General features: G+C 43.0%; 1 protein-coding gene across 9 annotated transcripts in view; it reads right to left on the bottom strand.

Annotated features, from left to right (window-relative positions):
• Positions 1-1,201: 1,201 nt before the first annotated feature.
• The window catches only part of LOC140201635 (uncharacterized), a 108,152-nt gene continuing 86,499 nt past the window's right edge, over positions 1,202-22,854 (bottom strand). For 8 of the 9 annotated variants that reach the window (XM_072266042.1, XM_072266036.1, XM_072266037.1 and 5 more), the window contains 7 exons: positions 20,320-20,448; positions 16,891-17,010; positions 14,199-14,345; positions 8,511-8,663; positions 7,595-7,804; positions 7,235-7,354; positions 1,202-5,682 (listed from right to left, as the gene is read on the bottom strand). In XM_072266042.1, the coding sequence (XP_072122143.1) occupies positions 8,533-8,663; positions 14,199-14,345; positions 16,891-17,010; positions 20,320-20,448 (527 nt within the window). In that variant the 3' untranslated portion in view covers positions 1,202-5,682; positions 7,235-7,354; positions 7,595-7,804; positions 8,511-8,532. The remainder of the gene's footprint in view (positions 5,683-7,234; positions 7,355-7,594; positions 7,805-8,510; positions 8,664-14,198; positions 14,346-16,890; positions 17,011-20,319; positions 20,449-22,854) is intronic. The other variant, XM_072266034.1, reaches the window with a different exon arrangement.

The following is a 22,854-nucleotide window of genomic DNA, read 5'->3' as shown; positions in this document are numbered from 1 at the left end:
TATCAACAGTCAGTCCTTGCTCAACGCATGAAATGTTGCCGAAAAACAGTCATTTCCAGGGGCTGGATAGTTTCTCAATAATGAAAGTAACTCCAAGTTTCCCCAACCATTCCCATTAAAGAAAAAAGCAGAAAGCTGGAAGAACTCAGTGGGTCAGGCAGAATCTGTGGAGACAGAATATCTGTAAGAGTCATTGGGTTGTACAGTTATCAAGCATTTTGTTTGATGTGTGTCTTCTCCGTAGCGATGAAGGAAGAGAAGCGACGAGGCAATGTGGGAGGGGGAAGGAGCGGTAAACTCAGAAGCAACTGAGAAGGGGTGAGGGGTCCAGAGTAATGAGGAAAAGTAAAGGCAGGAAAAGGAAAACAGGGAAGTGTGACATAAATGAGATGGTTCAAGTTGAAGTTTAATGATCATTCAGACTGGGTATATGAACACTCATGAATACAGAAGTGTTACTCCAGGGTCAAAGTGCAAAATGCATTAGCAACAGTCACACACAGCACAAGGCACATACAGCACATATAAGATAGCAGTAAAATATAGTCACACCAAAAATACACGACAGTTCCAGAGTCCGTGAGTGTTGTAGCAGTCTGTAGTCGAACACAATACAGGCTCATCTTCTGCTGAGCACTGACTCCAGCATAGATGCCGTGCCAGGCTATCTCCGGCACTTCAGTGATGCGCTTGACTCTGACACCTGCCCCGGGGCAGTGACAACCATCACGGATCGAGGTCTCGTTATTACTACGACCGAGGCCATGCAGCTCCCCTGCTGTTGGCGAATAAACAAATGAATTGGACTTGCAATATTCCACACCACCAACATCGTCTTGCGATCACAGGAGGACACAGATCGATGTCAGGGTGAAGGCTAACCCTGTGGAACATGAGGAGTCACTCCTCCAACCTGCACATGCCTCAATATCAGTAGAGGAGACCATGGACAGACTTATTGAAATGGGAGCGGGTAATGGAATTAAAACCTGACCACCGGGAGATTCCCGTTGTTATCATTGACAGAATAAAGGTCAATGAAAAGGACCCCTATCAATCTCGAGCCTCATCGCTGAAGAGGTCACACGGTATCCAATGAAATACCCTGACAGACTTGCAGCTGAAGTACTTCCTGAACTGGAATGAGTGACTGGGGTTCTGTATGCCAGTGAGGGAGAAAGTGTAGGGGGAAGTTTAACAGTTGGCACAGTTACAGGGATAAGTGCTAGTGGGGGGGGGATCAATGGTGGGGAAAGGGTACGCAATGGAGTGACAGCGGGGGGGGGCAGAGAGGGAGGGAGAGAGAGAGAGCGCGCGTGAGCGATCCTGTGGAAGGGGATCAAGAGTGGGTGAGAAGCTGTGTCTGGAGTTGGAGTCCTTTTGTGAATGGTAGAAACATAGAAACAAAGAAAAGGAAACCTACAGCACAATACGGGCCCTTCAGCCTATGATGCTGTGCCGAACATGTACTTACTTTAGAAATTACGGAGGACTACCCATACCCCTCTATTTTTCTAAGCTCCGTATACCTATCCAAGGGTCTATTGTATCCGCCTCCACCTCTGTTGCTGGCAGCCCATTTAACAAACTCACCACTCTCTGCTTAAAAAAACGTACCCCTGACATCTCATCTGTACCTGCTTCAAACACCTTAAAACTGCGCCCTCTCATGCTAGCCATCTCAGCCCTGGGAAAAAGTCTCTGACTATCCACACGATCAATGCCTTTCATCATCTTATACGCCTATATCAGTCACTTCTCATCCTTCATCGCCCCAAGGAGAAAAGGTTGAGCTCACTCAACCTATTCTCATAAGGCATGCTCCCCAATCCAGGCAGCGTCCTTGGAAATCTCCTCTGCACTCTTTCTATAGTTTCCATATCCTTCCTGTAGTGAGGTGACCAGAACTCAGCACAGTACTCCAAGTGTGGTCCGACCAGGGTCCTATATAGCCGTAACATTACCTCTCAACTCTTAAACTCAATCCCACTGTTGATGAAGGCCAATGCACCATAGGCCTCAAACTCCACCCCTAAAAGCCCACCCCTCAAACTCCATGCCCCAATCTCCACACCTCAAAAGATGTGTTGGATGAGGTGCTCATGGGTGGTATCCGAGAATCCTGTTGTGATCCTGATCCTGTTTTGTTGGGTGTCTTAGAGTGAGGGCTGATGTGTGAGAAATGGAGGAGATGTGGGTGATAAAATTAGAAGGGAAACCCCATGTTTAGGTAGGAGAACATTGTTTAATTCTTAGATTAGACTCGGATAATTGTTTTTTCTTTGCAATTTAACCATTGAGAAGATTTAATGTTCCTCCGAGCTCAGGGATGGACATGCATCAGCATAGGAATGGGCTCTGTTTCACTGTCAATCTGTCAGCAAATGTCAGTTCTCAAGGGGTGTGAAAGCAGCAGGTTAAGTGGGGTAGTTTACGGAGGCGGGGAGGAGTGTTGCAGACCGTGGAGACCGCAGAGATGACAAGGAGTGTAGGTTCCAGAGTGGGTCAGAGAGATGGGGAGGGGTCACAGATACTGGAGTGTTGTAAGTGTTGCTGAGGGTCACAGAGAATGGAACTGCTGTAGGGTCCATTTGGGTTCAGAGAGTGGGATGTGTGTAGGGAACGGAGGGGAAGGGAAAACAGACACACCGACAGGGTGAGGTATTGACCTGGGTGAGACAGTCAGCACTCTGACTCTCACAACATACAGAATACCATCCCTGGAAGCATCGGGTTCACAGATACAGAGCCACATCCAATCTACAGGGATCTGTCACCGGGAGACTGCAGGATGTGCCCTGTGGAGGCCCTTCAGCCCATCGAGACATCGGACAATACAGCAGCATACAGGCCCTTTGGCCCAACCACTCCTAAATGGCCATGGTGCCCATCCAGATTGTCCACATTGTCTGCATTACAACTGTATCTCTCCAAGTCCCACCCCCCTCCATGTACCTATCCCAGTGCTTCTGAAAGGACACTCCTGTACCTGCCTCAACCACTTCCCCTGTGAAAAAGATCAAAGCCCAAAGCATAGCTATTATCAAAGTACATATATATCACCATATACACCCCTGAGATTCATTTCCTTGCTGGAATACTCAATAAATCCATATTAGAATAATAACTATAATAGTTTCACATACTCTCCACTGTCCCTTTTAACTCTCTCCCCCTCACCCTGAACCCAGGGACTCTAATTGTGGATTCCTCTGTCCTGGGGAAAAGACTGTTACCATGCACCTTATCTTGCCCCAGTGATTTTATTTACTCCTCCATTCTATATTCCACAACACCCTTCTTCACTATAATTAGTACCATTTAATTCTGTGTCAACCACAGATACACTGATCAAGCCTTGTGCACTGGCATTCGAATCATTTCTCAAAATAGTAATGAAAGAAACCCAACACTGATCCCTGCAGAACACAGCTCATCAGCAGCCTCCATTCCGAAACACAACCTTCAACCACCTCCCTCTGCTTTCGTCCTCCAAACCAATCGTGAATCCACCAATCTTGACTGGATTCCTAACCATCCAAATGACCCAACCTTACAAGATCTTGTCGAAGGCCTCACTGAACTACAAATAGGCAAAGTCCACTGCCCTGCCCTCATCTGCATTTTCAGTCATCTCTTCAAATAGCTTGAATACTGTTCAATAAGCAGAGCTTTTCTTGAACAAAGCCGTGCTGACTCTATTTAATCTGACTCCGTCCACTCAAATGCTGGTACACCCTGTCCCTCAGAACTCCCGTAGGTAACTTCCCCACTATTAATTTCACACTGACTGGTGTGTCGTTCCCTGGCATGACCTTCCTGCTCTTCTCAAACAACCAAACATGAGCTTCCTTCCAGTCTTCTGCAACTTCTCTGGTGGCAAATGATGAGACAATAATCTCAGCAACAGACTCCACAATTCCTCCTCTCACCTCTCACAAGTTTCAAGGAAGCACTCACTCTGGCCCAGAGGATTTATCCGCCAATACACTGCAAGGTTGCAAATATCATCCTTTCTGGAAATATGACCAGTCTCCAAAACATCTCTACTTAATTCCCTTGAGTTATCATGATTACCTCCTCAGTGAAAAAGGGGAAATAGTCGTTAAGAATCTCACCCATGTCCTGCAGGTCAAGGCATAAGTAACCCTGCTAATGTCTGAGGGGATCTACTCACTTAGTAACCACCCTTTTACTCATGATATGGCTGAAAAATCTCCTGGCATTTCCCTTTGCCATTTCTGCAAGATCCATCTTACACCCTCTCTTTGCCCTCATGGTTTTACTCTTGATTGTTTTCTTAGTCATTTGGCAGAAAAGGATTCACTGGCACAGAAACCAAATTGAACTATGTCCTTCCATATTTTTCTTGACCAAAGCTTGTATATCTCTCATATTTTTGTATCCACCGAACTGTCTCTCCATGATTTCCTGGACATTTCCTACTAAACCATCCTACCATGCGAGGTCTTATTGTAGGTTCTGCTAAATGGACAACATTTTCAGCCTGAATCTCATCTACAATTTTGGTCATTCTACAAACAGCTCTAAAGAGGTTCAACTGGACAACTTTCCACTCACAACACCATGCAAACTCCTCCTAATGAGTCTCTGTCTACCCAAATACTGAGATAACCTATCCCTCCAATTGCCCACCACTCACCTACCCACAATTGATGTTGGAGTCACTGGTCTGTCTTTCCTTGGCTTATCCCTTCTATCATTCTAAAACTACGGAACAACATTGAACTCATTCCATTCTTCACTGGCATTGTTTCCCAGTGATGAACGATGAGGCAATTATCTCCGTAAGGGCCTCTGCTGTTTCCTGTCTAGCCACCCACGGAGTCGTAGGAAGCACTCAGTAAGGCCCTGGGGATTTATCCACTAGAAATCACTGTAAGGCTGCAAATACCTTCTCCCTGGGAATATATATATGTCCCCCAATCTGTCTTCTCCTGATTCTCTCATCTCTTGAGCAATTGTGATATTCAGTAAATCAGTTCAGCAATCATTGCGGAGAAATATTTCTTATAATTTCAACCTTTCTGCCACATCAAGTTATAGACAGCCTGCTGATCCCCAACAGGAACTCCTCTCTGACTAACCATCCTTTTAATCTTTACTGAGCTACAGAACCTCCTAGAACTTTTCTTAATCTTATCTGTCAGATCCATCTCATACCCTCACTTTGCCCTCCAGATTTACCTCAAGTGCATTCTTCATATTTTTGTAATCATCACGAGCTGAACTTGTCCCCAAATTAAACACAATGTATTATGTACAAAATGATGGAGGAACTCAGCTGGCCGGGCAGCATCAATGGAAAAGAGTACAGCCGATGCTTCAGACTGAGACCCTTCTTCGGAACACCTGTTTGTGAACACAATGTGTGCTTGCCTGTCCTCTTCACTAGAACTTCAATCTCTCTCGTCAGCCAGGGTTCCTAAACTATCCAGGCTCTGTACACAAGAGGAACACAATACATCTGCATCCTTGATATGCCACGAGTTGTGCCCCAATCCTTGCATCTCATCGTTACACTGAAGCTTCTCGGAGCTCTTTTCCCTCTTCTCTTGCGTGCAGGTTGAAGATGTCGAATGATCTGGTTGCTCACTGCACAATGAGGTGGACACACTGCACAATGAGGCAGTCTCACTGCCCTGCCGATCCTCGCTCACCCTACGGCACAACACACACATCAATCAGAAACCTGTCACCTGGGAGTTGGGGTTGAGTTTACTTTAGAACCCAAGGGGATTTTCTGTTCTGACCCTCCCTCCCTCCCACACCCCCATCCTGGTGTGTCACTGACTGTCTGGGACACAGTTCCGACAGTTTCCCATTACGCCCAGCCCAGACACACCTGCCCTAGGACATGTAATTGGAACAGAGGGATGTACAAAATGACACTATTCAGCTAATCATTTAATACACCAAGAAGGAGGTCATTTGCCCAATGATTCTGTGATGACCAATATGCCCAGCTGGATAATCCCAATTTCCTGCAGTCAACTTTATCCGTTCTAAACCTGCCTTTCCATACATCTATCTAGATGCCCCTTCAATGATACCATTGTACCTGCTGTACCCACTTTCTCAGGCAGCTCAGCGTATATACTCACCACCCTACAGGTGAAAGAATTGCCCCTGATCCTACTTCGGCCTTTCCTCTTCACCCTAAGCATATGCCCCAAGCTTTGGACTCTCCTGACGTGTGGGAAAGACCGTTGCCATTCACCTTATCTTTGCCACACCATGATGTTATATATTTCTCTATCGTCACCACTTCCTGCATTAAGAGGAATAATGACCTAGAATGGAAAACCCTCGCCATTAATCAACACTTGCAACAGTCTTGTAATTCTCTGCCCAATTTCCAGTTCAGCCACATCTTTCCTATTAAAGGGTGACCAAAACTCTACATCATGTTCCAATTGCAGCCTCACCAATAACATAATCAACGGCAATATAATGCCCTACTGCCGTACTCAATGCCCAACCAATGAATGTCAACGTGCTAAATGTTAATTTCTCCCAACATGTTCCTGCAGCTCAGGACATAAGCAGACCCTCTCAGCTTCTAAAGTGAGCTATTTCTCCTTAGTTACCATTTTAATCTTAAAACAGTGACAGATCATATAAAGACCTGTTTTTCTGTTACATCTACATTGAATCATTGAATCATTCAGTGAAATGCTCGTTTGCCTCGATGAACAACAAGGATGAGCTGGGGGGACCCCCTACATGTCACTATGCTTCCAGTGCCAACATAGCACACCCTCAACTTACAAACACTGACGCTTTGCAATATGGCAGGAAACTGAATACTCAGTAGAAACCTACTAGAGTCATGGGGAAAAAGTACAAACTCCTTAAAGACAGCAGAGGGAATTGGACACACATGGCTGCCAAAGCAAAGTTTATCCTAATCACGGCACAACTTCTTGGGATTTTCCTTAAATTTATCTTCTTGATCCATCTCACACCCTCTCTCTTTGCCCTCCTGATTTCCCTCTTGATAGTATTTTTAGTCATTTGTTGTTAAGGGATTCACTGGGAAATAATTAAATTGCACCTTGTCCTTCCATATTTTTCTTGACCAAATGTTGAATATCTCTTGTCTTGACAGGTTTACCCTCCACTTCAGCAGGAACATACTGCCTCTGCAGACTTGATATTTCTCATCTCCTGCCCCAGTCGCTCAGGGCGAGCGCCAAGCCTGTATTCTCACCGTTACACTTCTCCAAATTCCTGCTTCTCTTCCTTTGGCTCCATCTTGAAGAAAGCGAACAATCCAATTTTTCATTCTCCACCGAAGTCTCATAGCCCAGTGGATTGTCGCCCTGCCCTACTGGAAAGCACACACATCAGTCAGAAGCCTGTAGGAATGGAATTGTTGCTAAATTGACTTCTGAACCAAAAGACATTTTGAACAGCGAACCTCCCTCCCGCAGCAGTCACTGACCGAACGATCATAGTTTGCTCCATCATTTTCCCACCCAAGAAACACATCAATCACATCCCGCATATTCTACATGGGAAGGTTACAGTGAAGCGTGAGGCGTGACAGGGAGAGACAGGTTTTACCCACCAGGGCAGGTATGTTCTCTGGATCTGGTTCTGTCACTGAGACTCTGTCTGATGGCCCAAATCGCCTGAGGAGTTTTTGTACACGGGCAGTCAGATTTCCTCCTTTTGAGAATATCGCTGCTTTCTCTCCAAGTTAATCGATAAACTGTTGTTCCTTCACGGAATAATCCTGAATAGGTCTTCATATTCCCCCTCCCAAATCTAGGGATTTCTGCAACAGAATCACAGAACAAGTGTCTTCCTTCCGCGCTCTTCCGCCTCCTGCAACACAGAGTAACAGAATGCCTGGGTGCTGCTGTGGGATGGGTGTGTGTCCCACCCACTGGGTACATCAGTTTTGAGCTCAGCACCTTTCACCTAGGGCTGTCCCACCTTCCTGCCCCCGTATGTGTCCAATTGATGCTGACTATGTACAAGACAGCCCTCCCATCCCACTACTGGCACTCATCTCCCCACACGAGCTACAGCACTGACAGTAGCATCATTTTTCCACTGGGACTTTCATCCCAGGAATGCCCTCCCCAATCGAGCACAGAAAGTTCCAAACACCTTACACACAGGGGAAGGGAACTGACCCATACCCTGGACAATGTTACAACACGATCCACAGTCCATTATCTCACAGCTATTTGTGGGAGCTTGCGGTGCATCATTATACATCCCCATCGCAATGATAACCACTGTGAGCTTTGGTGGCAGGGCAGCACAGGACATGACAAAGATAAGGAAGGTGCTACATCAATGCAGTGCCACTCTCCTACTGTGAACCAAATTCCAGGATGACACGCTGTCATAATTATTGTACCTCAGAGGAAGGGAAGAGCCAGTAGTCAGCAGAAATCTTCAAGAGGAAGGGGATACCATAGAAGCGAACTGACTTCATGACATTCACCTGTGGACAGGACGAGAGTATCTACCTGTGACCCACTGCAGGGCATTTCAAAAATCCTGAATTTCACGAGACACATTGTAGACAAACAGGACACAGGGAATCCTTGGCCTTTCACACTGGTTGATATTCAGCTTCTTCACAATCTCTTCATGGATGGCTCCTCGACCGTAACATTGCACTGTAAAACACAGAACCTGTGCTCACTCAGGCTGCCTCACACCAGCACATTTCACTCAAGGTGATTCCTAGTAACAAAAGGGAAGGGGATAGATTTAATGTTCCTCCGAGCTCAGAGATGGGCACCCATCAGCATGGGAATGGGCTCTGTTTCACTGTCAATCTGTAAGCAAATGGGAGTTCTCAAGGGATGTGAAAGCAGCAGGTTAAGTGGGGTAGTTTACAGAGGTGGGGAGGAGTGTTGGACAGTGGAGACTGCAGAGATGACAAGGAGTGTAGGTTTCAGAGTGGGTCAGAGAGATGGGGAGGGATCACAGATACTGGAGTGTTGTAGGCGTTGCTAAGGGTCACAACGAATGGAAATGGAAGTGCTGTAGGGTCCATTTGGGCTCAGAGAGTGGGATGTGTGTAGGGAACGGAGGGGAAAACAGACACACCGACAGGGTGAGGTATTGACTTGGGTGAGACAGTCAGCACCCTGACTCTCAGAACACACAGAATACCATCCCTGGAAGCACTGGGTCCACAGATACAGAGCCACGTCCAATTGACAGCGACCTGTCACTGGGAGACTGCAGGATGTGCCCTGTGGAGGCCATTCAGCCCATCAAGACGTTGGACAATACAGCAGGATACAGGCCCTTTGGCCCTACCACTCCTCACTGGCTATGGTGCCCATCCAGATTATCCACATTGTCTGCATTACAGCTGTATCTCTCCAAGTCCCACTCCCTCCATGTACCTATCCCAGTGCTTCTGAACGGATACTCTTGTACCTGCCTCAACCACTTCCCCTGTGGAAAAGACCAAAGACCAAAGTACAGATATTAGCAAAGTACATATATATCACCATATACACCCCCGAGATTCATTTCCTTGCTGGCATACTCAATAAATACATATTAGAATAATAACTATAATAGTTTCACATACTCTCCACTGTCCCTTTAAACTCTCTCCCCCTCACCCTGAACCCAGGGACTCCAATTGTGGACTCCTCTGACCTGGAGAAAAGGCCATTACCATGCACCTTATCTTGCCCCAGTGATTTTATTTACTCCTCCATTCTGTATTCCACAACACCCTTCTTCATTATAAATAGCACCCTTTAATTTTGTGTCATCCACAGATATAGTAATCAAGCACTGTGCACTGGCATTCGAATCATTTCTCAAAATAGTAATGAAAGAAACCCAACACTGATCCCTGCAGAACACAGCTCATCAGCAGCCTCCATTCCAAAACACAACCTTCAACCAGCACCCTCTGCTTTCGTTGTCTATACCAATTGTGAATCCACCAATCTTGACTGGATTCCTAACCATCCAGATTACTCAACCTTGTCGAAGGCCTCGTTGTACTACAAATAGACAAAGTCCACCGCCCTGCCCTCATCTGCCTTTTCAGTCATCTCTTCAAATAGCTTGAATACTGTTCACTAAGCAGAGCTTTTTATGAACAAAGCCGTGCTGACTCTATTTAATCTGACTCTGTCCACTCAAATGCTGGTACACACTGTCCCTCAGAACTCCCGTAGGTAACTTCCCCACTACTGATTTCACACTGACTGGTGTGTCATTCCCTGGCATGACCTTCCTGCTCTTCTCAAACAACCAAACATGAGCTTCTTTTCAATAATCTCAGCAAGAGACTCCACAATTTCTCCTCTCACCACCCACAAATTTCAAGGAAGCACTATCTCTGGCCCAGGGGATTTATACACCAATACACTGAAAGGTTGCAAATATCATCCTTTCTGGAAATATGACCAGTCTCCAAAACATCTCGACTTAAATCCCTTGAGTAATCATGATTATCTCCTCAGTGAAAAACGAGAAATATTCTTTAAGAATCTCACCCCTATCCTGCAGGTCAAGGCAAAGGTAACCCTGCTAATGTCTAAAGGGATCTACTCACTTAGTAACTACCCTTTGACTCTTGATATAGCTGCCAATAGGGTTGACTTCAAGTGCCTGTGGAAACGTTCCACCAGGCCGTTGGACTGCGGGTGGTAAGCAGTCGTTCGATGGAGCTGGGTTCCAAGGAGTTGTGCTAGTGCAGACTACAAAGCCGATGCAAACTGCACAGCCCTGTCTGAAGTGACGTGGGCTGGGAGTCCGAACCTTGCCACCCAGGTGGTAATCAGGGCTCTGGCGCATGTCTCCGCGGCCGTGTCAGCGAGTGGAACAGCTTCCTGCCACCTCGTGAACCTGTCCAACATGGTGAACAGGTATCTCGTTCCTTTCGAAACCAGCAGTGGGCCGACGATGTCCACGTGGACATGTTCAAACCTCCTATGTGTCAGCTGGAAAGGTTGCAGTGGGGCCCTCACGTGCCTCTGGATTTTGGAGGTTTGACAGTGCGTGCATGTCCTGGCCCAATGCCCGACCTGCTTGCATAGGCCGTGCCACACAAACCTGTCTGCGATCAGCCGGATGGTCGCCTGGATGGAAGGATGGGCTAAACCGCGGAAGGCGTCGAAAACGCGGCGCCTCCAAGTGGTCGGGACAATGGGCTGAGGTTGCCTGGTGGACACATCGCAAAGGAGCATCTTACCTTTGGGGCCCAATGGGTATGTCTACGAGGTGGAGTCCTGAGACTGCGGTTCGGTACGCCAGCATCTCGCTGTCCAGTCGTTGCGCCTTAGCTAACGCCGCATAATCCAGCCCCAGAGACAGAGAGTGCACTGATTGGACAGAGGTACATGTCAGCACGTCGGCTGCCACTTTGTTCTTCCAGCGGATGTGCTTGATCGTGGTGGTAAACTCTGCGATGTATGACAGGTGGCATTGCTGGCCACGAGTCCTACACTTATGGCATGCCTCCAAGGGCCAGACTGGGTTGACGAACTCCCCTGGGTGCTGCTTGGCATCTGCACAGCACCCAAGGAGGACCTGGCCACGTCATCAGCCAAACTTGTTTACGGTGCCCCGCTCACAGTTCCCAGTGAATTGGTGCCAGCACCCCGTGGCCCGGAGGACACAACTACGGCGGTCCTAACTAAACTCCAGGAGCGGCTTGGAACACTTGCCCAGTCCCGACGTCCCATCACGGAACAACACCCCCTTTCGTGCCCAAGGACCTACAACAGAGCTAGTATGTTTTCACCCCTGCAGCGACCATACGAAGGATCCTACAAGGTGTTGCGCCATAATGGGACGACCTGCGTTCTCGACATCGACGGTCATGAAGAGACTTTTACCATTGACGTTGAACGGCCGGTTGCGGTACCACCCCCTTGACGACGAGGACGGCCACCTAAAAGAACTGCCAGTGTGCAGGCTGAGGACTCTGCACTTCCTAGCACTCGTCCAGGGGGCGGGGGGTGGGGGGGTCATGTGGCAGCCCGCCCATGCGGCAAGTGAACCGGCTCCAGCAGTCACAGGCGAGACCGCAGCCAGTGGCTACCGAGAGGGCTGAGTGCGGGTCAGACCTCGGCCCGGAAGCCGACGTCACTTCTGCCCCGCAAAGAGCGGAGAGCGGAGGATGCTGGCAGTGGGGACTTAAGCGTGCGCAGATTGAAACAGTAAACGGTTCAACCAGACCCTGCTCGACTCAGTGTGTTGCTTTCACTCGTTGCGTATCAGCGCAACTACAACCCTTTAATTTTGCGTCAACCACAGATATACTGATCAAGCCTTGTGCACTGGCATTTGAGTCATTTCTCAAAATAGCAATTGAAAGAAACCCAACACTGATCCCTGCAGAACACCCCTCATCAACAGCCTCCATTCCAAAACACAACCTTCAACCACCTCCCTCTGCTTTCATCGTCCATACCAATTGTGAATCCACCAATCTTCACTAGATTCCTAACCATCCAGGTTACCCTACCTTGCAAGACCTTGTTGAAGGACTCGCTGAACTACAAATAGACAACGTCCACTGCCCTGCCCTCATCTGCCTTTTCAGTCATCTCTTCAAATAGCTTTAATACTGTTCAATCGGCAGAGCATTTCATGCACAAAGCCACGCCTACACTATTTAATCTGACTCCATCCACTCAAATGTTGGGACACCCTGTCCCTCAGAACTCCCGTAGGTAACTTTCCCACTATTGATTTCGCACTAACTGTCATCATGATCATCTCCTCAGTTAAAAAGGGGAAATATTCTTTAAGAATCTCACCCATGTCCTGCAGGTCATGCTAGACCTGCTAATGTCTGAAATGGACCTACTCACTTAGTAACCACCCTTTGACTCTTGATACGGCTGCAAAATCGCTTGGGATTTCCCTTCACCTTTTCTGCCAGATCCATCTCACACCCTCTCTGCTTGCCCTCATGATTTCACTCTTGATTGTTTTCTTAGTCATTTGGCATCAGAGGACCCACTGCCACATGACCTGACTGAACTATGACCTTCCATATTTTTCTTGACCAAAGCTTGTATATCTTTCATATTTATGTATCCACCGAACTGTCTCTCTATGATTTCACGGAACATTTCTTACTAGACCATCCAACCACACTTGGTCTTATTGTAGGTTCTGCTAAATGGACAGCATGCTCAGCCTGAACCTCATTTACAATTTTGGTCATTCTACAAACAGCTCCAAAGAGGTTCAACTGCACAGCTTTCCAGTCACAACACCATGCAAACTCCTCCTAATGAGTCCCTGTCTACCCAAATACTGAGATATCCTATCCCTCCAATTGCCCATCACTAACCTCCCCACAATTGGCGTCAGTCACTGGTCTGCCACTCCTTGGCTTATCCCTTCTATCGTTCTCAAACTATGGAACAACATTGACCTCATTCCATTCTTCAGTGGCATTGTTTCCTAGCGATGAACGATGAAGCAAATATCTCCCTAAAGGTCTCCGCTGTTTCCTCTCTAGCCTCCCATTGAGTCCCAGGAAGCACTTAGTAAGGCCCTGGGGATTTATCCATGAAAATACACTGTAAGGCTGCAAATACCTGCTCCCTGGGAATGTGTATGTCCCTCAATCTGTCTTCTCCTGAATCCCACATCTCTTGAGCAATTGTGATACTCAGTAAATCAGTTCAGCAATCATTGAAAAGAAATATTTCTTATAATGTCAACCTATCTGCCCCCTCAAGTTATAGACAGCCTGCTGATCCCCAACAGGAACTCCTCTCTGACTAACCATCCTTTTTAATCTTTACTGAGCTATCGAAACTCCTAGAACTTTTCTTAATCTTATCTGTCAGATCCATCTCATACTGTCACTCTGCCCTCCAGATTTACCTCAAGTGCATCCTTTATATTTTTGTAATCACCAAGAGATGAACTTGTCCCTAAGTTAAACACAATGTATGATGTAAAAATTGATGGAGGAACTCAGCAGGCCCGGCAGCATCAATGGAAAAGAGTACAGCCGATGCTTCAGACTGAGACCCTTCTTCTGGACTCCTGTTTGTGAATGTATGCTTGCCTCTCCTCTTAACTGGAACTTCAAACACTCTCGTCAGCCAGGGTCCCTAAACCATCCAGGCTCTGTACACAAGAGAAACGTAATACGTCTACACCCTTGATATGCCATGAGTCGTGCCCCAATCCTTGCTTCTCACCGTTACACTGAAACTTCTCTGAGCTCCTTTTGCTCTTCTCCTGTGTGCAGGTTGAAGGTGTCAAATGATCTGGTTGCTCACTGCACATCCAGGTGGGCGCACTGCACAATGAGAGAGTCTCACTGCCCTGCCGATCCTCGCTCGACCCTAGTGCACAACACACACATCAATCAGAAACCTGTAACCTGGGAGTTGGTGTTGAGTTTACCTTAGAACCCGATGGGGATTTTCTGTTCTGACCCTCCCTCCCACCGACTGACTGGGGGACAGTTCTGACAGTTTCCCATCACGTCCACCCTAGACACACATGTAATTGGAAACAGAGGGATGTACAGAATGAGGCTATTCAGCTTATCGTTTAATACACCAAGAATGAGATTATTTGCCCAATGGTTCTGCGATGACCACTATGCCCAGCTGGATAATCAGGACCCAGGCTGTAAAAATAGGGGACAAGCTCTCCTCTACAATCACTCTGAGCATCGGTGCCCCACAAGGCTGTGTACTCAGCCCCCTGCTGTACTCACTGTACACCCATGATTGTGTAGCCAAGTTTCCATCAAACTCAATATATAAGTTTGCTGATGACACAACAATTGTAGGCCATATCTCGGGTAATGATGAGTTTGAGTACAGAGGGGAAATTAAGAACCTGGTGCCATGCTGCGAAGACAATAACCTATCCCTCAACATCAGCAAGACGAAGGAATTGGTTGTTGACTTCAGAAGGATCAGCGGACCGCACAACCCAAGTTACATCGGTGATGCGCAAGTGGAACAGGTCAAAAGCTTCAAGTTCCTCAGGGTCAATATCACAAATGATTTGAATTGGTCCAACCAAGCAGAGTCCACTGCCAAGAAGGCCCACCAGCGCCTTTACCTCCTGAGAAAACTAAAGAAATTTGGCCTGTCTCCTAAAACCCTCACTAATTTTTCTGGATGCACCGTAGAAAGCATTCTTCTAGGGTGCATCACGACCTGGTATGGAAGTTGTCCAGTCCAAAACCGGAAGAAACTGCAGAAGATCATGAACATGGTGCAGCACATCACACAAACCAATCTTCCGTCCTTGGGCTCACTTTACACCGCACGCTGTCGGAGCAGTGCTGCCAGGGTAATCAAGGGCACGACCCACCCAGCCAACACACTTTTCATTCCTCTTCCCTCCAGAAGGCTCAGGAGCTTGAAGACTCGTACGGACAGATTTGGGAACAGCTTCTTTCCAATTGTGATAAGACTGCTGAACGGATCCTGACCCAGATCTGGGCCGTACCTTCCAAATAACCGGACCTGCATCACGTTTTTTTTTTGTACTACCTTACTTTCCATTTTTCTAATTTTTCTATTTATGATTTGTAATTTAAATTTTTAATATTTACAATCGATTTGTAATCCAGGGAGCGGGAAGTGCAGAATCAAATATCGATATGATGATTGTACATTCTAGTATCATTTGTTTGGCGACAATAAAGTATAAAATAATCCCAATTGCCTGCAGTAAACTTTATCCGTTCTAACCCTGCCTTTCCATGCATCTGTCCAGGTGCCACTTCAATGATACGATTGTCCCTGCTGCACCCACTTTCTCAGGCAGCTCAGCATATATACTCACCACCCTACAGGTGAAAGAATTGCCCCTGATCCTACTTAGGCTTTTCCTCTTCACCCCAAGCATATGCCCCAAGCTTTGGACTCTCCTGACGTGTGGGAAAGACTGTTGCCATCCACCTTATCTTTGCCACACCGTGATGTTATACATTTCTATATCGTCACCATCTCCTGTGTTACAAGGGATAATAACCTTGAATGGAAAACCCTCCCTATTAATCACACTTGCAACAGTCTTGTAATTCTCTGCCCAATTTCCAGTTCAGCCACATCTTTCCTATTAAAGGGTGACCAAAACTCTACATCATGTTCCAATTGCAGCCTCACCAATAACGTAATCAACGGTAATATAATGCCATACTTACGTACTCAATGCCCAACTAATGAATGTCAGCATGCTAAATGTTAATTTCTCCCAACATATTCCTACAGCTCAGGACCTAAGCAGACCTTCTGAGCTTCTAAAGTGAGCTATTTCTCCTTACTTATCTTTTTAATCTTAAAATAGTGACAGATCAGATTAAAGATCTGTTTTTCTGTTACATCTACATTGAATCATTGAAACATTCAGTGAAATGCTTGTTTGCGTCAATGAACAACACAGTACAAGGATGAACTGGGGGGAGCCCGTACGTGTCACTATGATTCCACTGCCAACGTAGCATGCCCTCAACTTACCAACACTAGCCCTTTGCAAAATGGCAGGAAACTGAATACTCAGTGGAAACCTACTGCAGACACGGGGAGAAAGTACAAACTCCTTAAAGGCAGTGGTGGCAATTAGACGCACATGGCTGCCACTGTAAAGTTTATGCTAATCACTATACAACTTCTTGGGATTTTCCTTAACTTTCCTCTCTCTTTGCTCTCCTGATAGTATTGAGTCATTTGATGTTAAGGGATTCACTGGGAAATAACCTAATTGAACCTTGTTCTTCCATATTTTTCTTGAGCAAAGCTTGAATATCTCTCATCTTGACAGGTTTACCCTCCACTTCGACAGGGACATATTGCCTCTGCAGTCTTGATATTTCTCAACTCCTGCCCCAATCACTCAGGGCAAGCCCCAATTTTGCATTCTCACTGTTACACTTCTCCGAATTCCTGCTTCTCTTCTGTTGGTTCCATCCCGAAGGAATCGAACAATCCAATTGTTCATTCTCCACTGAAGTCAAGTTGCCCGGCGGATTGTCATCCCGCCCTACTGGAAACCATACACATCAGTCAGAAGCCTGTAAGCTTGGAATTGTTGCTAAATTGATCTCCAGACCCAAAGACATTTTGGACTGCGAACCTCCCACCCTCACTCCCTCCCGCAGCAGTCACTGACTGACAACCATAGTTCATTCCATCATTTTCCCACTCAAGACACATATCAATCACATTCCTCATATTCCATATGGGAAGCTTACAGTGATGCATGAGGCGTGACAGGGTGAGACAGGTTTTACCCACCGGGGGAGGAATGTTCTCTGGATCTGGTTCTGTCAATGAAACTCTGTCTCATTTCATTTTTAAAGTCTTTTTGTTGATACATAATCTTCTACAGCTTTAAAATGATACAAGACTTCAACAAACTGATATATGTACAGTTAATAAAGCTGAAGAAAAAACTTATCAAAAAAGAATGATATGATAATGAAAAAAGAAGTTATTTTTATAAAGAAAATAAAGAAAAAAGAGTACCCCAACTAACTGAAAGAAAAAACCTACAAACTACAAGAGAAAGGAAAAGAAAACAAATTAAAAGAGAGAAAAAAACCATTAGGAACCAACTCCCGGAGCAATACACCTTACAATCGCCTATATATATATAAAGGAGAAAAATCATCAACTGCCAGCTCACATTTATATATGACTGTAAGGAAACCATACAAATTAATTCAAATTAAATGATAATATTTGGCAAAAGAGCCTCATCTTCTCTCAAAATCAAATTGAGGATCAAAAGTTCTACTTCTAATTTTTTCCAAGCTAAGACATAACATTACTTGAGAAAACCATTGAATTAATGTAGGGACAGAGGTATCTTCCCATTTCAATAAAATACAGTAGCCCTTCTTGCCAACAATGTAACAAATGCAATTATATGTTGGTCTGAAGATGAAATACCCTGAATATGATGTAGAACGATTCCAAATAAGACAGTCAATGTATTAAGTTGTAAATTAATTTTCAGAGCTTTAGAAATTGTAGAAAATAAAGGTTTTTAAAAAGATTTTAATGAAGAACATGGCCAGAACATATGTGAAAAAGTGGCTACTTCAGTTTTACACCTATCACAATAGTTGTCTATGTTAGGAAATATTTTGGATAGTCTCTCTTTTGTTAAATAATAACGATGAACAATTTTAAATTGAATTAAACAGTGATTGGCACATAAGACCATAAGACCATCAGACAAAGGAGCAGAAGTCAGCCATTCGGCCCATCGAGTCTGCTCCGCCATTTTATCATGAGCTGATCTATTTTCCCATTTAGTCCCACTCCCCGACCTTCTCACCATAAACTTCGATGCCCTGGCTGCTCAGATACCTATCTCTGCCTTAAATACACCCAATGACTTGGCCTCCACTGCCGCCCATGGCAACAAATTCCATAGATTCACCACCCCCAGCTAAAAAAATTTCTTCGCATCTCTGTTCTGAATGGGCGCCCTTTAATCCCTCTCGTACTAGACTCCACATCGAAGAGGAATTGACCATTTTCAAAACTCGCAAACAATCTTCATTAACAAAGGTCATATTAAGTTCTCTCTCCCAATCTTGTTTAATCTTTAGTGAGAGGTTATCTTTTTGTAGTAAAAATAAATTATGAATTCTACCAGTGGAACCTCTCACTAAAGGATTCATATTCAAAATAGTATCCAACAACATTCTTGCATATATGGAAATTTAGATAAGTATTTTTGTAAAAAATATCTAACCTGAAAATATTGCAGGAAATGTGTCTGAGAGAGAGAATATTTGTTAATTAACTCTTCAAAAGTCATTAATCGACCATCACAAAATAAATTTGCAGAAGAACAGATCCCGTTATTTCTCCATAAGAGAAAAGTGGGATCGGTTATTGATGGTTTAACCAGAAAATTTCGATACAAAGAGCTAGACAAATTAAATTGTTTAAAATTAAAAGAGTTGTGAAACTGAAACTAAATCCGTAAGGACTGTTTAATAACAGGGTAGAGATTTAAATCTGGAATTTTAGCAAGTTTGTAAAGGTAATGGAGCTCCTAATAATGAGGTTAAATGAAATTGTTTGATAGCTTCTAATTCCAAATCAATCCAAGCTGGTTTCTGGCTCTTATCAAGCAAATATAGCCAAAACCATAATTGTCAAATATTAACAGCCCAGTAATACAATCTTAAATTAGGTAGTGAAAGTCCACCATCTTCTTAAGATTTTTGTAAATGATTATTAATTCTTGTTTTTTTATCATTCCAAATAAAGGATGAAATAATAGAATTTGATCAAAATTTTTTTTAGTTAAAAAGATAGGTATATTTTGAAAAATATATAAAAATCTAGGTAAAATCATCATTTTCACGGCATGAATATGACCTATTGAAGAAAGTGTAAGTGGGATCCATCTACAAAATAATTGTTTCATAGAGTCCATTAAAGGAACTACATTAGCTTTATAAAGATCTTTATATATTTTAGTAATGATAATACCTAAATATTTAAAAGAATTCACAACTCTGAATGGAATATTGTTATATATAAAAACAGGAGCATTAAAAGGGAAAAATTCACTTTTATTTAAGTTTATATCCTGAAAATTTTCCAAAACCACTTAATATTTCCAAAAGATTATGAATAGATTCTTCAGGGTTCGAAATATAAACCAAAAGATCATCTGCGTAAAGAAAACTCTTATGTGTGGTCCCATTTATAGAGATACCATGAATATTTTTAGCTTCACGGAGTATTATAGCCAAAGGCTCCAGTATAAGATTAAATAATAAAGGACTTAATGGACATCCCTGTCTCTTACCTCGTGAGAGTGAAAAAAAGGAGACCTGAAATTATTAGTAATAACAGTACCAATAGGATTATCAAAGTTATTACCAAAGCCAAATTTTTCTAATACATTAAACAGATATGTCCATTCAACTCCATAAAATGCCTTTTCTGCGTCAAGAGAAGTAACATATAGTGATGAGTATATAATGTTCATCATTCTACAAACATTGGAGAAAGAGTAACGGCCTTTAATAAGGCCTGTTTGATCCATAGAGATGATTTTAGTTAAAATATTTCCCAAACGGTTAACCATTATCTGAAAAAGAATTTATGCATCCACATTTAATAGCGAAATAGGTCTATATGATGAACATTCAGCTCGGATCTTTATCTTTCTTAAGGATTAAGGAAACAGAAGCTTCATAAAAAGGAGGTAAATTACCCTTCTCAAAAGATTCATGAAATATTTCCAAAAGATATGATGAAAGTAATTTTTCAAATATTTTGTAAAATCCTACTGAATAACCATCAAGTCCTGGTGCTTTACCTGATTGCATTGACAACACAGCTTTCTGAATTTCATGTTCAGTAACTGGAGCATCAAGGATCTGTTGATCTTCAACAGTAATTTGAGGAAATTTAATCTTATTTAAAAAAGCCTTCATTTTGGAGGAATCTGCAGGAAAGTGAGATTTATAAGGATCAGAATAAAAATCTTGAAAAATGCTACTAATCTCATGTCTTCATGATTACTTACTATTTCTCCATTATCTTTACGAATCTTTAAAATTTGTCTTTTAGCTCTAGCTGCCCTTAATTGGGAAGCTAAGAGCCTATTATTTTTATCCCCAAAAAATACAAAACTGACTTTTCAATTTTAGCAAATATCCTTCAATAGAATAAGTTAATAATAAATTATATTGTGATTGTAATTCCACTCTTCTTTTAAACAAATCAACATTTGGAGAGGTTCCATTGATGTTACCTAAATCTTTAATTTGTTCAGAAATTTTATCTAATTCCATTCTTGTCTGTTTCTTCAGTTTAGCTAAATACAAAATAATCTGACCACGTAAATAAGCTTTTAATGTATCCCAAATTACTAACTTTGAGACATTTCCTGTATTATTAAAGAGAAAAAAACTCTTTTATCTGAGCTTCAATAAACTCAATAAATTCTGAGCTTTGTAACATATGTTCTGGAAAACGCCAAGGTAGTCTTGTAGAAGCAACATCTTTCAAATCAAATATTAGGTTTAAGGGAGCGTGATCAGAAATAACAATTGCATCATATTCACATTTCTGAATATTAAATAGAAGTCAATTCTCGAATATTTATTATGAACGTGTGAGAAAAAGGAATATGCTCTATCACTAGGATGCATATGTCTCCAAATTTCAATTAAGTCATAATCAATTAACAAGGAATTAATAAGTGATGTAGAGCGATTAGGAAGTTGATGTTTGGATGATGACTTATCTATTGAAGGATTTAAACAAATACTAAAATCACCACCCATTAATAACATATATTCATTTAGATCAGGTAATAGAGCAAAAACATCTTTAAAGAATGAGGGGTCATCAGCATTTGGTCCATATATATTAACCAAAACTACTTTCCTGTTGTAAATTGTTCCCTTAACAATCACAAATCTACCATTGATATCAGATATAATATCCCCCTGATTAAAAGGAATATTGGAATCAATAAAAATGGGAACAAATCTAATTTTACTTTGAGAATTTGCATGAAACTGAGGACCCTTCCAAAATTTAAAAAAGCGATTTTTTATCACATAACCTGATTTGCGTCTCTTGTGCAAAAATTATATCAAGTTGGAATCGATTAATAGTTTTAAATGGTTTCTTACGCTTAATAGAATGATTCCAACCACGGACATTCCAACTTAAAACATTTAACTGTTTAAATATCATCATGAGACTTTATATCTAAAGAAAGTAGTTTGACGCATGTCAGGATAAGGTAGTCGAGAATGGTGGAGATAAACAATATTAATAATTTGCATACGTTCCGGAATTCCATAATGGGGATAAAAAATAAGAAAAGAAAAAAGAAAAAAGACACTCAACCTACAAAGCCCGGAAGTAAGTCGATATCAATCGATGCAAGCCCCAAAGAACGCATAAGAAGCAATTATAAACTCCACCTGCCTAAATAAAAGGTAAAAATGGAAAGAGTGATCTCTGTCTCCCTCTTCCGGATACACAACTCATTACAGTCGACATACAGCTCATTACAATTGCGTTGAAAAGAACAATTATTAGAAACGACCTACAGTTTTGAAGATAGCCATCATAATATTAGGTAAGGAAAGAAAACAACATGTCCAAAAAAAATTCTTGAAATATTTGCTCAGGATAAAAATAATCACCATCTTTCAATTATTACATCTATCTTTAAAACATAAAGAAACCCGAATAATTACTTACAAGTTCTTAGCAAAAGCATACAAAGCAAAAAAGCAATTAGTTCATTTAAATGCTGCAAATAGAAAGAAATTCTAGATGGTTCAAAGTTATCTAGTCTTTCGACAGTTCCTGCGTTATGTCTTCTGAAGTTAAAACCATCCAAACCAGTCTATTTCAGAGACAAAAGTAAATTTTAAGGCAAAGACTTTCTATACCCATCAAATCTTCTGACCTCATCACTCCTTACATCGCGAGACAATCATACAATTGTAAATCATCTAAACTTCAGACTCGACAGGGAGAGAATTAATAAAACACAATGTTTCAGCTGATCCTCAAAAATACAAACCCCAGAATCTTTGACGAAAAGCCTTAATTTAGCTGAGTATTGAAGAGATGGATGCAACTGTCTTTGATAAGCTGTATGCATTACAGCAACGAATCCAAAACTTTTCTGAACAATTTCACGTGGAAAATCTTGGATGAAATGAATCTCAGAGCTTTGAAATTTGAACAACCTTTGTTTTCTTGCAAGCTTAATAATACGGTCTTTGTCTCTAAAACGAAGAAAGCGCACAACGACATGCCTACTTGTACTTTGATCCGGGGATTTTAAAGCACCAACTCTATGTGCCATTTTGTTCCAACG

The sequence above is a fragment of the Mobula birostris genome, chromosome 8, assembly GCF_030028105.1.
Source record: "Mobula birostris isolate sMobBir1 chromosome 8, sMobBir1.hap1, whole genome shotgun sequence".
NCBI classification, from domain to species: Eukaryota; Metazoa; Chordata; class Chondrichthyes; order Myliobatiformes; family Myliobatidae; genus Mobula; species Mobula birostris.
Note: the sequence above shows the minus strand (reverse complement) of the source record. Positions and strands in the feature narration are given on the sequence as shown.